Source organism: Trachurus japonicus, chromosome 12 (genome assembly GCF_045865225.1).
Source record: "Trachurus japonicus isolate A0001 chromosome 12, Traja_1.0".
NCBI classification, from domain to species: domain Eukaryota; kingdom Metazoa; phylum Chordata; class Actinopteri; order Carangiformes; family Carangidae; genus Trachurus; species Trachurus japonicus.
The window spans coordinates 1367508-1383693 of NC_140918.1; the positions used below are offsets into that span (position 1 = coordinate 1367508).

Genomic DNA, 16186 nt, shown 5'->3' on the forward strand with positions numbered 1-16186 from the left:
AAATTTTTCAGCATGGTAGCACAGTGCTACTTGGAAAAAAGCTTAGCGTCAAGCCCTGCTCCTGGAAAAATACACACAGATTCAAAAACAGTTGAACAACAACAAAGACAGCAAAACAAGAGCCTTATTATAACAAAAAAGAGTCAAAATAAAATTATGAGTATGTATAAGTAATAATAAATGATTGTGTATGAGTGGGTGAGCATGTATAGATTCAGTTTGATCTAACAATTAACGTTACTAGGAAAAGAAACTAGTCTGGACTTGAAATTAGTTTACAGAAACAGACATGAAGCAAGATTCAAGACGTTTATTTTGCCGTTTCGTGCACAGACAAGCTGCGTACGGTAGGATTTTTAGGAGTAGTGGGAATCAGACTGAGTTAAAAAAAGTTAAAAAGTTAAAAAAAGAATTTAAAGGGATAGTTCACCCTAGAATGATATTTCGCTCATTATCTACTCACCCTCATGTTGACTAAGGGCTGGAAGAATTTTCAGAGTCCACCGTCCCTTCTCTGAGTTACAGGGGGTCTTGGCGTAGCAGTGCATGTCCATATAACGGTTGCAAAGGGACACCGGAGCTCTTCGTAAAAAAACACACACAAAAAAACATCCAAATACCTCCATGATGCTCGTATGTAATGTCCGTCTTGTGCTGAAGCCCCAAATTGCGTAATTGTCCCGAAAAAAATTAAATAAGTCTATATTTTAAGCTTGTTTGTAGCGGAAGCTTCTCGAAGCTCCTCTTCCTGGTCCGTCCAAATCTCGCGTGATTTGCGCCGGCGTCAGTGCGGTTACTGCGAATCACGCGAGATTTGACATAGAGACAAAACCATAGATTTATCTAAAATGGACCATTAACAAGTGGTAACGGAGATTCATCCACATTAATATGAGACTTTTTTATAACCAAATAGAAACTCCTCGTTGTCCCTTTAAAAGGAATAAGTCAAAGGCAAAAAAGACAGAGAAAACATCAATAAATAACTTAAATAAATGACATTGAAGAATAAAACATAGATAAAGCTGCCAACATATATTATATACACTGTTCCCTCTCAGGTGTTTTACTGCTCCACCTCTTTGCCCAGAAGACAAAAAAAGTTGCACACTAAAATATCCCCGACTAGTTTACTGTTTATTTCTCCCTAATGTGGCTTCGAATTGTGAAATGTCTGACCTTAACCGTGGTCTGTAGTGCAACTACCATTTAAGTTTTTGCTTGAGAATTATTATTACTGTTCATATCAAGAATGCTTCAGTGCCAAGAGTTGATGACACCAACTTGATGTTAGTTATTTTTTTCATATTGTTCATATGGCAATAAATGCAAACTCTATTTTGCCAAAACAATATTGTATTTTGTTAGCCTAGGTAATGTTGTCAAAATAATCTGTTATTAATCATTATAGTAACAGCCAATAGTATTGATATTTGGAGTTGGAGAGGTGAGGCCACAGCACCAGCATGTGGACGTACTGTGTTCGCTTGAGCTTTCGCTCAGAGTTGCTCAAGCAGGTCACCAGGGGAGTTGAATTTCTGCTCAGGAGTTTTGAAAATTAGAGGGAACATTGATTATATACACAGAAATTTACATATGTGACCCGATCCATCAAAATGAGTCACAGTGACCCAAATTTCAAAGTTGAGATTTTGGTATCAATGGAAAGATTAGAAAATAAGCTTTAAAATGATTCCCTAGTCAGAGTCATACATTTGATGGTTTTCGAGATGTGGCCATTTGAATTACGATCTCCTACTCTCTCATTCCGTTCTAAAACCTGAGAAAACTGCAGTTAAAGTTTTTGCCAGTGACTCTGGCATCTGTTCCTGTACCACGTGATTACACACAACCTATACGGTCCCTTGTTGTCATAGAGACACCATTCAATGACCCTCGGAAAGCAGAGAATCTCACAATTCAGATGCTTTTTACAGCTCGTTTCTATCATGAACGGTTCAGAAGTTGTCATGTTTTGTTGACATTTTGTAAAACATGTGCAAGCGTGTACGTTTGGTTTAGCATCGATGCTACGTTCGGTTTAGCATCGATGTTACGTTCGGTTTAGCATCGATGCTACGCTCTGTTAGCATCGATGCTACGCTCTGTTAGCGTCGATGCTACTCAGTTTAGCATCTGTTTCTGTACCCGTCCCATCTCGTCATAGATGCAACATTCAATGACCGTCGGAAAGCGGAGAATCCCGCGATTCAGATGCAGTTTACAGCTCGTCTCTATCATGAACGGTTCAGGAGATATTTCATGTTTTGCACCGAAGCAGCACTCATTTTCAGAGGGTTTAAGTTGCAGGTCAACTTTAATCATCATTTACCTACCTGCCTTTTCTCAATTATCTGGACTGTGAAACTTTGGGAGATTGTTTTTGAATGTCATTGCTTTGAAATTAGGGTAATTTTTTTTTTTTTTTTTCTATGGGTTTTCCACGTTATCAGCTGATTATCTAAAAATAGAACGTTGCGACATCCGACTCATTTTGATGGAACGGGTCACATATGTTTAAGGTCCATTAAAAAAAGCTGCATTGTTTCTGATTGGACAACATGTTATATTTGTGTTGAACAGGACCCAGAGGAGCAGGAGCAGGAGCAGGACCTGAGGAGGAGCAGCAGCCCACCTCACCGGTTCATCCAGACTGAGCAGGAGCCTGGAGGCAGGAGGAGGAGGAGGAGGAAGGAGGAAGAGGAGGAGGAGGAAGAAGAGGAGGAGGAGGAGGAGGTGAAGGAGTCCTCGACTGGGACGTTACTGCAGTGGGACAGGAGGAGGAAGAGGAGCAGCAGGAGGAGGAGCAGCTATGCATCGTTTAAGGACTACAGTGGCTCGGCTTCGGCCCCTGACCTCGGGACAGAGGGGGGGGGCCCACAGCCAATCACAGCTCAGATGGGGCCTGGGGGGCGGCGGCTTCAGGACGTTTCAGCCGCCGGCCGCCATCATCAGGTGCTTTAACGCCTCGGTGACGGCCGAGCCTTTTCTCAACGGCACCAGCACCAACTATGTGGAGGAGATGTACTTCGCCTGGCTGGAGAATCCCAGGAATGTGCACAAGGTAGTACATGTACACGTGTGTGTGTGTGTGTGTGTGTGTGTGTGTGTGTGTGTGTGTGTGTGTGTGTGTCAGTCAGTCATGGCTGCAGGATGTATGTGTTCCACGTCTAGAACATGTTTCTACCGGCACCACCGCCACCGCCGCCGGCACCGCTGCATATGTGACCCGTTCCATCAAAATGAGTCGGAAGTCGCAACGTTCTATTTTTAGATAATCAGCTGATAACGTGGAAAACCTATAGAAAATCCCAAAATTTTTTTTACCCTAATTTCAAAGCAATGACATTCAAAAACAATCTCCCAAAGTTTCACAGTCCAGATAATTGAGGAAAGGCACGTAAATGATGATTAAAGTTGACCTGCAACTTAAACCCTCTGAAAATGAGTGTTGCTTCGGTGCAAAACATGAAATATCTCCTGAACCGTTCATGATAGAGACGAGCTGTAAACTAGGGCCCGACCGATATGGATTTTTTGGGGCCGATGCCGATGCCGATTATTAGGGGGGGAAAAATCCGATAACCGATTAATCGGCCGATTATTTTTTTTTTTAATAAAGTTTTACAATTTTATTAATTTAAGTAATATATCTACATATATTATATAATATATAAATTAGGGCTGCCAAATTTTCATTGGTCAATTGGTTGCAGGAAAAAACAACAACATTTGGAGTACTGTCTTGTCAAAATTAAGTCAAAATCAATGACTGAACTGTGAAAGGCTATAGGGCTTTTATTTTGAAGGGCCAGATACAGGAAGTCATGACACGTGACACTTTTTTGTTGTTGTTGTTTTTACACGGCACGGCGGTCTCTCTCTCTCTCTCTCTCTCTCTCTCGCTCTCTTTTTTTTTTTTTTTGAAAAGCGACTTTTTCCAGTGTTGTTCCAGACGTTTCTGGTTTGTTGATCTCGACGTGGAAGCACGTATCACCGCTGTTTTCAATGTTTAGCGGGTGCTGCCGCGAGCCCCGGTCCCACAGCGCTCAGTGTGTCACAGAGCAGAGACATGATTGTCCCGCTGCAGTCAGAGACCCGCACCACCGCCCCCCGCCCCCCACACAGCCTGAGCTCAGTCACTCACCCTCCTCATCCACTGTGTTTATTGATAAACGGGCGTAGCTACTGTACTGCCGGTAATAACTGTAAAACCCGACCGGCTTGTTGAATCTCGGACCCAACACGGCCGGAGTCACGAGCATTAATTAATTAATTCACAACCCGACCGCGGTGTAAAAAAAAGAAAAAAAGTAAAAAGAAAGCCAGCAGCAACACTGGTTTTGAGACAGTTAACAGTTAATCAAGTTGTTAATAAGCTGTGTGATGTGTGTGAGTGACAAGGCTTTGGCGGAGCGTGTCCTGCTGCAGATCAGTCACTCTGCAGGTGTGTTGGTGTTGGTGTGAGTCTATGGCTGTGAGGTGGATAGTGGATGCAGTTGGATGCGCCCTCTACAGGATAAATAACCTAATGTCGGGGGATCTTTTCAAATGGGGGAACATTTTCAAAGTAAAACCAAGTCTTATTCCCTGCATTTTATTTCTGAAAATATCGATTACCGATTATTCTCAAACGGGCTATAATCGGCCGATTTAATCGGCTCGCCGATAAATCGGTCGGGCCCTACTGTAAACTGCATCTGAATCGCGGGATTCTCCGCTTTCCGAGGGTCATTGAATGCTGCATCTATGACAACAAGGGACCGTATAGGGAGCGTGTAATCACGTGGTACGGGAACAGATGCCAGAGTCACTGGCAAAAACTTTAACTGCAAATTTCTCAGGTTTTAGAACGGAATAAGAGAGTGAAAGATCGTAATTCAAATGGCCACATCTCGAAAACCATCAACTGTAGGACTCTGACTAGGGTATCATTTTAAAGATTATTTTCTAATCTTTCCATTGATACCAAAATCTCAACTTTGAAATTTTGGTCACTGCGACTCATTTTGATGGATCGGGTCACATATAGAGAACAGGAAGTAATGGTCGCCATGGGACCTTAAAGCCCCTGTACAGACGTTTCATTTAGTGTAGATTCTGGCGGCCCCCTGTGGACGAAAGCGGTGGAATGAAGACTGCATTTCCCACTGTCATGAAGACGTTTGTGTAGATTTGTTTTGGAAATGTCGGAAAGAAGGACTTACTTCTTTTTTTTTTTTTAGCAGCGTAAACTATCTATTAGGGGTGGGAGAAAAAATCAATTCACCTAAATATCACAATATCTTTTTTGACGATTTTTAAAGCAGAAGTCAGGTGAATGTTTGTGTTAATCTAAGTCTTAAATAGTTGTATCTTCCGACAGCAATCACTTCTATAGAGTGTTTGGTCTGAAACACGGGTCTGTCAGTCACTCTGCTCTGCTCTGAGTCGAGGAGAAAACTTTTCTTGTATCCTACAACCTTTATCCAATGAGGAGAGAGAACGGCATAAAGGGGCAGTCCTCTCTGTGTGTGCAGCCAAGGGATGCGCGTGAATGTGGTGACGTAGGGACGAGGACTGCTAACTCCATCTGCTGACAGGAAGTTGGGCGCATGGCGTCTGTCCGACTACCCGTTTCTCCGACCATACATTTCTTTATTTTTGCGTCCATTAGTCCGACCTCCCACTTCTCCGACTTAAGTAGCCCTAACCCTTAACCTTACCCTAAACCGAACCTTAACACTGTAGAATGGGTAGTCGGAGAAATGAGCCGTCGGACTTTTGGGCAGTCGGACTGACGTATGCTCCCCCAGGAAGTTAGACAAAACCACCTGATCACTTACTTCTGCTTTAAAGCCCACGCACAGACTTTTCATGTAGTGTTGATTTTGGCGCCCCCTGTGGACAAAAGCGGCGGAATGAAGACTGCATTTCCCGTTGTCATGAAGACGTTTGTCTGGCCGGCGCGTGTAGATTTGTTTTGGAAACGTTGGAAAGAAGACAGGACTTTTTTTTAGCAGCGTAATCTATCTATTGGTATGGTTTCATCTAGGGCTGACCCAAAAAAATCGAAGCTTCAAAGCTTCGTCCGTTGCCATGTTAATCGATCATGAAGTCCGTGATCAATTGTTTTTTTTTTCTTCCTTTTTTCCTTTTTGACACCGGTTCTCATCGGCAGTTGTTAGATTAAAATGAGTAGACTACTTGGCATCCTGGAAACTAGGGGTGCAACGGTACAGGTAGCCCAGGGTACGATATGTACCTCGGTTTTTGGCCACGGTTCTCGGTACGGTTTCGGTATGTGTTTTGTGCAGAGAACTTTTTTTTTCTCCCAAAATAATGTTTATAATTTCTAATATTTCTAATATGGCTCTCCCCTCTATCTCTCTCACTCACACACACACACACAAACACACACACACACACACACACAAACACCTGAACTGTCTGTGAACAGCCCCTAGCTCCTCCCTCTGCACACTCCTTTAGTCTTTCAGTAGGTGAACACTCTGAAGCCACTTTCAAACAGAGATGGCGCTATATTGCCGTCACTATGCTGCAGCCACAGTCTCTCACTGGGAAAGAAGGAGTTAGTCTATTGTGGTTTTTTCACCACCTCTCATCCCTGTCAGTCAACTCCTCCTGCTCGACCTCGGTCTCTCTATCGCGCGCGGACACGCGACCACACACATGCAGTGTGCATGGACAGAGTCCTGCTGGAACTCTAATAAAAGCTAAATGTGCTAAATCGCGCTAATAACTAATTAATTTCCCCCGCGATTGCGATCAGCGACCGCTCATCCCGCCGCCTGTTTGTTTTCTTTTTTTTTTTCCCCTCTTCTGTGTGTGTGAGCTGCTGCCATGGATGTATTATATTAACGGCTGCTGCACTTTCAGTTGCAGGGGGGGAGTCACTGTGAGTGTGTGGAGGCTCAACAGTGATTGGACATCGACTCGCGGGGGCGGGCTTTCGCCTTAAACGGCCAGGCACACACATACACGGCACAGCTGCCTGTAAAGCAGGAAGAGCTGATGGAAGCTGAATCTGAAATACCGCGGTCCAAGAGCGTATTGCACCGCGCAGGCCGTACCGAACGGTTCGGTATTTTACCGAGAACCGTTGCATCCCTACTGGAAACCTGCTTGATTTTGGAGATATGCAGTGTTTGTTTACATTACTTTCATTATTTCAGCTACGATCGCGCCTCTTAAACAGGTAGAGCTCAGAGAGTTTTATCATCACACTATTCAATCACATTAGAAATAAAACTTTGACTCCCGTTCACTCACATGGAGACTTTTTCCAAGTTGAGGTCCCATGGCAACGACGTTACTTCCTGCTTTCGCTTCGGCTCTCTATGGCAAACATTCTTCAGTGTCATCCCATAATTAACATGATATGTAGGCAGCCCCATCCTCCCCCCCTCCTCCTCCTCCCTCCACACTGTTCTACCTGATGAGGTCAAAACAAACCCAAAACGTAGTGGGGTAAAGGTTACACAAATACACACAGTCAGTAAGTACTCTCTGTGTGTGTGTGTGTGTGTGTGTGTCCATGTTCTCAAACTGAAAACAGTCACGTCAGTTCACTGTCTGCCAAATGAAAAAAAGAAAAAGGATATGAATGAACCAAAACCTGAGCTGGAAGATTAAAAAAAAAAAAAAGTAGAGCTGCAACAATTAATTGAATAATAATCGATTATTAAATTAATCATCAACTATCTTGATAATCTAATAATCAGTTTGAGTCGTTATTTGAAGAAAAAAAGTCCAAATTCTCTGATTGCAGCTTCTTAGATGTGAATATTTCTGGTTTCTTTGTTCCTTTATGACAATAAACTGAGTCTCTCTTTGGTTTGTGGACAAAACAAGACATTTGAGGACGATGTCGTCTGGTGGTTTGAGAAACACTGATTGATGTTTTATTGACCAAACAACTAATCAATTAATAATTTACATAATCAACAGATCAATAATGAAGATAATTGTTAGTTACAGCCCTACAATAAACTTTGGACTCGCTCTACTATGATTTATTCGTAGCGAACAACACGTTTCATGTGTTGCATCATAAGGTCAACAAAAAAATCATGGCAGAGTGAGTCCTAATTTAGTTTCGTTTTAGTTATCTGCACCACAATATTGATTATTGTGCAATAACAAAAACAGAAATGAAACAAGAACAGTGAGTGCAGGAGAAGTTAAAAACACTATATGGGTTTATAGATTAGATCAGATTAGATAGAACTTTATTCATCCCAAAGGAAATGCTTGTGCCAGGTTGCTTCAAAAGGAAATGAAATATAAAGAGGAACGATTCCTAAGGATAAGACAGAAATATATAATAATAAAATATATCCTACAACAGAAGAAAGCAACACAAGAAGAGTCACTGACTCTGCTCAGGTGAAGAAACCCTGAGCAGAGATTTAACCTGTCAACCTGAGGGTGTGTGCAAATAGTTCTGCTTTAAAGCTATCAGTAAGCCATGCGGTGGTTTTGTCTAACTTCCTGCCAGCCGATGGAGTTAGCAGCCCCCGCCCTCGTCATGGATCTATTGGTCCTCGTCCCTACGTCACCACATTCAGGCGCATCCCTTGGCTGCACACACAGAGAGGACTGCCCCTTTATGCCGTTCTCTCTCCTCATTGGATAAAGGTTGTAGGATATAAGGAAAGTTTTCTCCTGGGCTCAGAGCAGAGCAGAGTGACTGACAGACCCGTGTTTCAGACCAAACACTCTATAGAAGTGATGGCTGTCGGAAGATACAACTATTTAAGACTTAGATTAACACAAACATTCACCTGACTTCTGCTTTAATAGAGATAAAACTCTCTCCTTCAAGGATCCACACTCACTTAAGTTAAAGTTAAAGATACTTTATTAATCCTTTGCAGGAAATTACAATATTACCAGCAGCGGAAGACAACACAAGACCACAAACACACATCATGCGCAAAAATACACACTTTCATTTACTAGGAGCAGAGTAAAAAACTTTTTAGATTTTAGGAGAAGAGTCATTCATTCATTTAAGGTGCGTTCACACCGAACCTTTTATTTTTGTCGCAGTCACTCGTATTGCTCCGAAAAAAAACACTCCGTTGCTCAGCTGCATTCGCTCGTTAATTTGGCACAGAGCCACAGACTCGCATTTTCACTTTGATGACGTCATGCCCACTGCCATGTCCTTTGTTTACACCGGCACCACCAGGATCACGGCAGCCAATCAGCGCTGAGCGACGAGCGACTGACGGCCGGAGAGTTGGGATTTCTCATCTCGAGCGACAGCGACCGAGCCCCAGCCCCAGCTCTGTTTTTTCGCCTGGGCGATTAAACGCTCAATCGCTCGTTTGCATTGACTTAATATGTAAACTCGTAAAAACAAAAGGTCCGGTGTGAACGCAGCTTTAGAGGCGCTCACCGCAAATTCTGACACCTGTGATGACAGATTCCAGAGTCTTTGAGTCGCCCACGTCGACTTTAGGAGCATTTAGTCTCTGATAACCCTCACACATCATCACTGTGTTCTGTACAGACAGAAACGTTTCATATCTGTGACCTTGGGCTGTGTTTATTTGCACAGAACCAGGACTCAGTGCTGTTGTGTTTATTTCCTGTTACTGGCTCCAGCTCACACACACTCGTCTCACACTGGAAGCTCCTGTTTCCTGTTCACTAGTCTGAAGCAACGACAACAGATGTTAAACCTGAAGTTTGTGTCTTTTTGCATTTGTAAGAATCAGTTCCCAGTCTCCAGAGTGAACTATCCCTTTAATAAACTGCAGCCCGGCTCAGCGTTCCCGAGCGGCCAGTTCTTATCTGGACCTTTACACTTTGCTCTCCCTCCGTGGTCCAAGTAGAACGAGCTCAGATTTACCATCAATAATCTGGTTTCAGCGTCAGTAAGTGGATTAACCTGAAGCCCCTTAAACGCCCCGCGGTTAGAAAGTCCCACTCTGAGTCGCACAGGTGAGGAAGTTAAACACACGGACACGGACCAGGCTGCTCGCTGTGATGAGAGAGAGAGTGTGTGTGTGTGTGTGTGTTTAACCCTTACAGTGCTGTTATGTCACTTCCTGTGAGCTCATGCTGCTCCACACAGCAGCTATTTACAGTGAGAAGTAGTTCAGGGCTTTGATTAATGATCAATCAGTTTCTTTATTGATTGTTTATGAAATGACATGATAAGACTGTTTCCCAGATTAGATAAAAGTTTTTCCCACTGGTGCAGAAACAATAAATACAACAAAGAATGAACAATAGATTAAAAACTTTAAAAAAAACAAAAAAAAAACAGTTTCTCAATCATCAATCAATCAAATTTCATTTATATATGGTAGCACCTTTCAAAGCAAATAAATGCCGTTCAAAGTGCTTTACATTTTGAAAAAGTGTATACATACGTATATACAGTGTTTCCCACTAATTAACGAGAGTGTGGCGGCCCCTTCTCTCATCTCTGCCCGCACACACAGGTTCACATACAGACAGGGGCGCACGGTAAATGCGCTATATCCAGGGATGCAAACAGCGCGCCGAAAAGTGAAACTCGCTTTTTTCATGACCAATTAGGTGACTTGTGTGAATCGTTCGGATCCAAAGAGTTTTTGTTTTTGGGAGGTGGGGGGGGTCTCAGCGTCTCAGCTGGGGTCAGTAAAATGTTTTTCTAACAGGCTGACAGTGACAATCACGTGAAACTGAGGCGAACTCATTCATGGTCTCTGATTATACTGATAACAGCCGACCTATTCACCTCCAAAGTTGACGCGCGACATGCACGCTCGTTAAAGCGGCGCGTATCCGCGTGCAGTCGGTGCGACGGCGACGCCGTTTTTCCCCCGTGCATGTCCGTGGAGCTGTGCGCCGCGGACATGCACGGTTCCCTACGTTGCTGTGTCAGGCAGGTGTTTAACGGAGCTCTGCCCCATTTCAGAGGTGAAGGAAGTGGAAAGACGTCGCCTCCGCCATGTCAGGGCTTGACGCTAAGCTTTTTTCCAAGTAGCACTGTGCTACCATGCTGAAAAATTTAGTAGCACACAACATTTTTTAGTAGCACAATAAAAATTTTGTAGTTTTGGTGAAAATATCATTTTCAAACAAATAAAGTAGATTTAGCCTATAATCCTAACCCTGTAGACTAATTTTTAATGTTTTAACTGGCTCTTTGCCTTAACAAAAATCAGGAAAGACAAACAAGGCAAATATGTGTGAGAAAATAGAATATTTACAACCAATATTAGTTTTTAGTTTTATGCTGTATGTGTGTGCATGTGGCCCAGGGGTGGGGGTATTGATGAGCAGTGAACCTATATTTCCCTCAGTATAAAAAGCTGAACATTACATACAGGGCTCTACACTAAGATTTTTTAGGAGCACAATGAAAAATGTTGTAGCAGGCTGTTTAAGCCTTAAATAATGCTGAGGGTCCAACATGACCCATTTTTACATTTGAGAACAGTAAAAACACCAAACATGTTTCCTCAACAACCTGTCACACAAGCAGCTCCATGTTGCCCCTGTGTGATGTTCAGGGACAGGTCAGACAGGGAGCTTTGAGGTTGAAGTTTATATGAATGTTGCACTGTGAGACTGTGACCACATGTCAGCTGTTCTCACCGCGACTAGCGTTTTTTTTTTTTTGATAGCTCCGCGGTAGCCTCGGAGGCCACGTACCACCTAAGGGCTTCCTTCACCTGGGGCAGAGCTCCGTGTGAAACAGTAGGAGAGACACAGCCCGAGACCGTGTACCGGAGGAAGAAGCAGGTCGAACGTGCACGGAAAAAAAGCGCATCGCACCGAATGTGTGCTGCTACGGTGTCGCCTTGGCGTGCATGACGCGCGTCTACCTTGAAAGTAATGTGCGGAAAAGACGTTACATCTGAACGGCCCCGATGTACACAAGCTTTAATCAATGCGGCGGCCAAAATCACCAAACAGGCGGGGGGGGGCGGGGCAGATACTGCTCACGTTAAACAGCATGCAAAGCGGTGCATGCAGTTTCTGTCCGAGTCGCACTGATGCGACTGAATGCAATTTTTTATTCGCACGGGCTATTATCAACTCGCAAATGCGAGCAAAACTGTCGCACTGTCGAGCCCTGCATGTAGAATGTGTTCAATTAAAGTGAAACTAACACATTAGGCTATATATATGTCCATTACACACTGAGTGAAACATCCCATGTCTTTATTTATTCAGTTTATTTTAATAGTAATAATTATGACTAACATTCAGTGAAGACCTAAAATTCAGTATCTCCAAAATTGAAACATTGCAAAGGATTTTTTTTTTAAAGCATTTTTAATATAGAAATGTTGGCCTTCTGAAAACTATGTCCATCTATATGCACTCAATACTTGGTTGGGGTTGAACTACTGGAAATTGACTTTTCCATGATATTGTAATGTAATAATTTGTTAATGGTGAGCACACCCCCCCGCCCCCCCCCCCCCACGCCAGACAATTCCTCTCTTTTTTGGTCTATACCCCCACCCCCCCCCCCCCCCCCCCGTCGCGCCATGGTCTCCTGAAATCCTGTGGGAAACACTGTATATATATGAGGTGAAACAAGAAGAATAACATGGAGACTAATGCAGGAAAATTAAAAACAACAATAAAATATAGAAATAGTAAAAAAATAACAACTTTTACCTACAATAAAATGTAATAACATTGAATAAAATAAAATGCAGGATAGAAATATAGGGCAAAATATAAAAAAACCACCTTGAAACAGGTGGATCAGTTACTGTTTCCAGCTGTTTATAACGTCTCTTTATGTCACTACGTCATATACTGAACGTCTGTCTCTGGGTCAAAGGTCAAATGTGGATTTCTGTGAATTTACACACAAAACGACTCTTTGATAAATTGGATTATTGATGGAAACACACAGTGAGTTAACTAACCCCCCCCTCTCTCCTCTCTCTCCTCTCTCCTCTGTCTCTTCAGTCCTGGGACATTTTCTTCCGTAACGCCAACGCCGGCGCTCCCCCCGGCGTGGCCTACCAGAGCCCCCCTCCCCCGGGCGGCTGCTCACTGGGCCTGGGGGTCGAGGGGGGCCGGGCCCTGGTGGGGGGCGGGGCTCGGCCCCACGTGGAGAAGCTGGTGGAGGATCATCTGGCCGTGCAGACGCTGATCAGAGCCTACCAGGTAAACACACACACAGACACACAGACAGGACAAGATATTCCTCCTCTGGGATGAGATGAGATAAGGAAGAACAAACAGATCTGAACACACACACACACACACACACACACACACACACACAGACACACACACACACACACACTGAAACAGCTGCTGTTTTATCACCTGAGTGGAGAATCAGAGTTATAGAGGAGTCTCTGATCTCTCTCTTTAATCTTCCTGGTTCGGGATGCCATGTCACTGTGACTTGTTTTCACAATTAATCGCGGTTTTAAAGAGGAACTCTGTAGGATTTCCACCTTAACTCTTTAGGATTTCCACCTTAACTGCCCGTTTTTACCAACAGTTTGTCTCAAAGGGCTTTACATCCCATCATAACAACATCCTCTGCACTTAGACCCTCACATCCACTGAGGAAAAACTCCATAGAAAACTCTTTTAACAGGGAATGTTACAGTAAAAGGGATGATGATCCCTCACCCAGGACGGACAGACGTGCAATAGATGTTGTAATTAAGAAATTAATAATAAGAAGAAGAACTAAAAAATAAACGCAAACATTTTGTTTAGACGACAATTAATGACTTTAATATTTCAGACATTTCCCCTGATCAGTGACGGGAATAACAGTGTTATAGATAAAATGCTCCGTTACTTGACTCAAGAAGTGGCGTCACAAAATAATAGCACAGTAGTACGTTATATACACGTTTGTTTCAGTCCATCAACTGGTCAGACAAAAGTTTGACATGTTAAAGCATTTTATAAAAAAAAAAAAAAAAGGAACAATAATTACCTTTCCTGGTAATTAGTTATTTTTATAATGTAGTGACTCATTGCATTGTATTGCTTTGTGTTTTGTTTTGTTTTATATTTTGTCTATTATACTTAGGGCGCTTTCACACCTGACCATTTGTTCCGAAACAGGGAGCGTTTACGTCATATATCGGTTCGTTTGGTCAGATGTGAACACAGCAATCGCGCTCGATGCGGAACAAAACAAGCGGGCCGAGATCGCTTGGGAGAGGCGGTCTCGGCTCGTTTCCATCCGAGCCCTGGAGCGGTTCGTTTGTAGTGAGAACGCAACCGACACATGTATCGGAACAAATTGACTGGTTACCTGGCAACCGGAGGAGGAGGACCACGGGCAACTGCCCCAAAAACATAATGGAGCATCAGCAGCGTGTCGTCTTGGCCTTAAAACAGGAAAGCCGGTGGCCAAAAGAAAAGAAAGACGCAAACTCAAGCCATGAGTCCACCAGCCTTTCCAAGCTGACCCGCGGCGATCAGCACCGGGCAGAGCTCCGCAAACAACCCCTATAACTAGTCATGCTACGGTGCCCGTTTACTAGAAGAAAAAAAGAGTCAAACTGTAGGGTGTTAGAGCAGTGGTTCTCAACCTTTTTGAGTCGCGACCCCCAATTTCACATGCACTGCTGTCCGCGACCCCCCGCCCCAACACACAAACACACACACGCCGGTGTGAACGCATGATGGATAAAGCGCAGCGCTGTCCGCGGTGGGGTTTTTTTTTTTTTGCCTTTTTAGTTCTTGATCCCTGCACTGAAAAAAATAATTGGCTGCTGTAGTTTTGTCTCCATGGCCAATATTCCGACCTGGAGGTTTTCATCAGGGCAAAAGAACAAAACAAAGTGACGGAGTTTAAATAGATGCGGGTGGCGAGTTGATGCGGTGTCCACACACCCGGGCTGGTTTATGTGACATGCGAGGACCTGTCGGCGCAGGAGCGAGTGGAGCGTGGATGCAAGCCAATCTCCTTCAACCATGCACGGAAAAGGGGAATGACAAGAAAAGTTTTTCTAATTTATTAAGAAACAATGCCCAGGTCAGCAATGCATGCCAAGAAACATGTCGTTCATTCGGCCCCTCCAGCCACATCAACTGGGGTCGGGAGGGACCCCAAGGTTGAGAATGGCTGTGTTAGAGGACAATTCATCTGACATAACTATGACACCTGAAACTGAAAACACAGCTTGACCAACACAACCTGACCACCTCTCTCTCTCTCTGTGTCTCTCTCTCTCTCACGGGCAGTGACACGCTCTGTCATTCATTCACGTGTCAGCACTGAGACAGCGGACAGCACGCTTGGTCACTAGCTAATAATAATAATAATAATAATAATAATAATAAATAATAATGTAGCCTATTAGACTACATTTGTAGCTATAGCACATTATAGGCATACTTCAAGGTCTCGCCCCAGCCATAAACCAGTCAGCTTGGGCATTTTTTTTTAATTGAACTTAAACTAAATACTCGTCTGCCCAAATATTAATAAGAAATTGAACCTCCTCACTACTGCAAGTCAGCCCGCGGTTCATTGTTGCCATTGTTGCTGATCAGCTGATGGGGTGTTGTTAGGGCCGTTGCTATGGCGCTGTTCCACAGCGCAAAGCGCTGTACCGCTTTAGAATCATGCAATGTGAACACAAACGGCCCAGAAAAAAGAACGCAACAGTTGTATCGGTTTAGTTGCTGAATCGGAACAACTGCAGGTGTGAAAACGCCCTTAAATAAACCCACTAAACTAAACTTGGTTACTAACTTTAAGTTACTTTATGGGATGTCAGGAAATGTGACAGGAAGTGTTCATCATAATCTGCTGCTGCTGCTTCAGACTCTGACTGTTGTTGCCCTGTTACCCCCCCCCCCCCCCCCCCCCTTCCCCTGTGTGCAGGTGCGGGGGCATCACATAGCGAAGCTGGACCCTCTGGACATCAGCTGTGTGGACTTCGACGACGCTCCGTGCACCGTCGGCTTCCAGAACGTTGGTGAGAAAACAAATGTGATCTGGTCCTCGACCCCCCAGTCTACATGTCTGACCCCCCCCCGTCTAATCCTTTACTGTTTTTATTTAGTTTTCTACAGACACACACCCTTCAGTTCACACATCCTTATCTCCTCAGTGCCCCTCCCCTCCCTCCATCTGACCTCCCCACCTCTTTGTGAACACAGGATCGGCCTCTGGGCTTTATCCTCGACAACACTGGTTCTCAGACTGTTTTACATCAAATTGACACAAATT

General features: G+C 43.9%; 1 protein-coding gene across 1 annotated transcript in view; it reads left to right on the forward strand.

Moving 5' to 3' along the window:
• The first annotated feature begins 2588 nt into the window (after nucleotides 1-2588).
• ogdhb (oxoglutarate dehydrogenase b) overlaps nucleotides 2589-16186 on the forward strand; it is a 45869-nt gene continuing 32271 nt past the window's right edge. Inside the window, exons 1-3 of the mRNA XM_085792543.1 lie at nucleotides 2589-3064; nucleotides 12937-13137; nucleotides 15839-15932. Coding sequence (XP_085648669.1) covers nucleotides 2813-3064; nucleotides 12937-13137; nucleotides 15839-15932 — 547 coding nt within the window. The 5' untranslated portion in view covers nucleotides 2589-2812. The remainder of the gene's footprint in view (nucleotides 3065-12936; nucleotides 13138-15838; nucleotides 15933-16186) is intronic.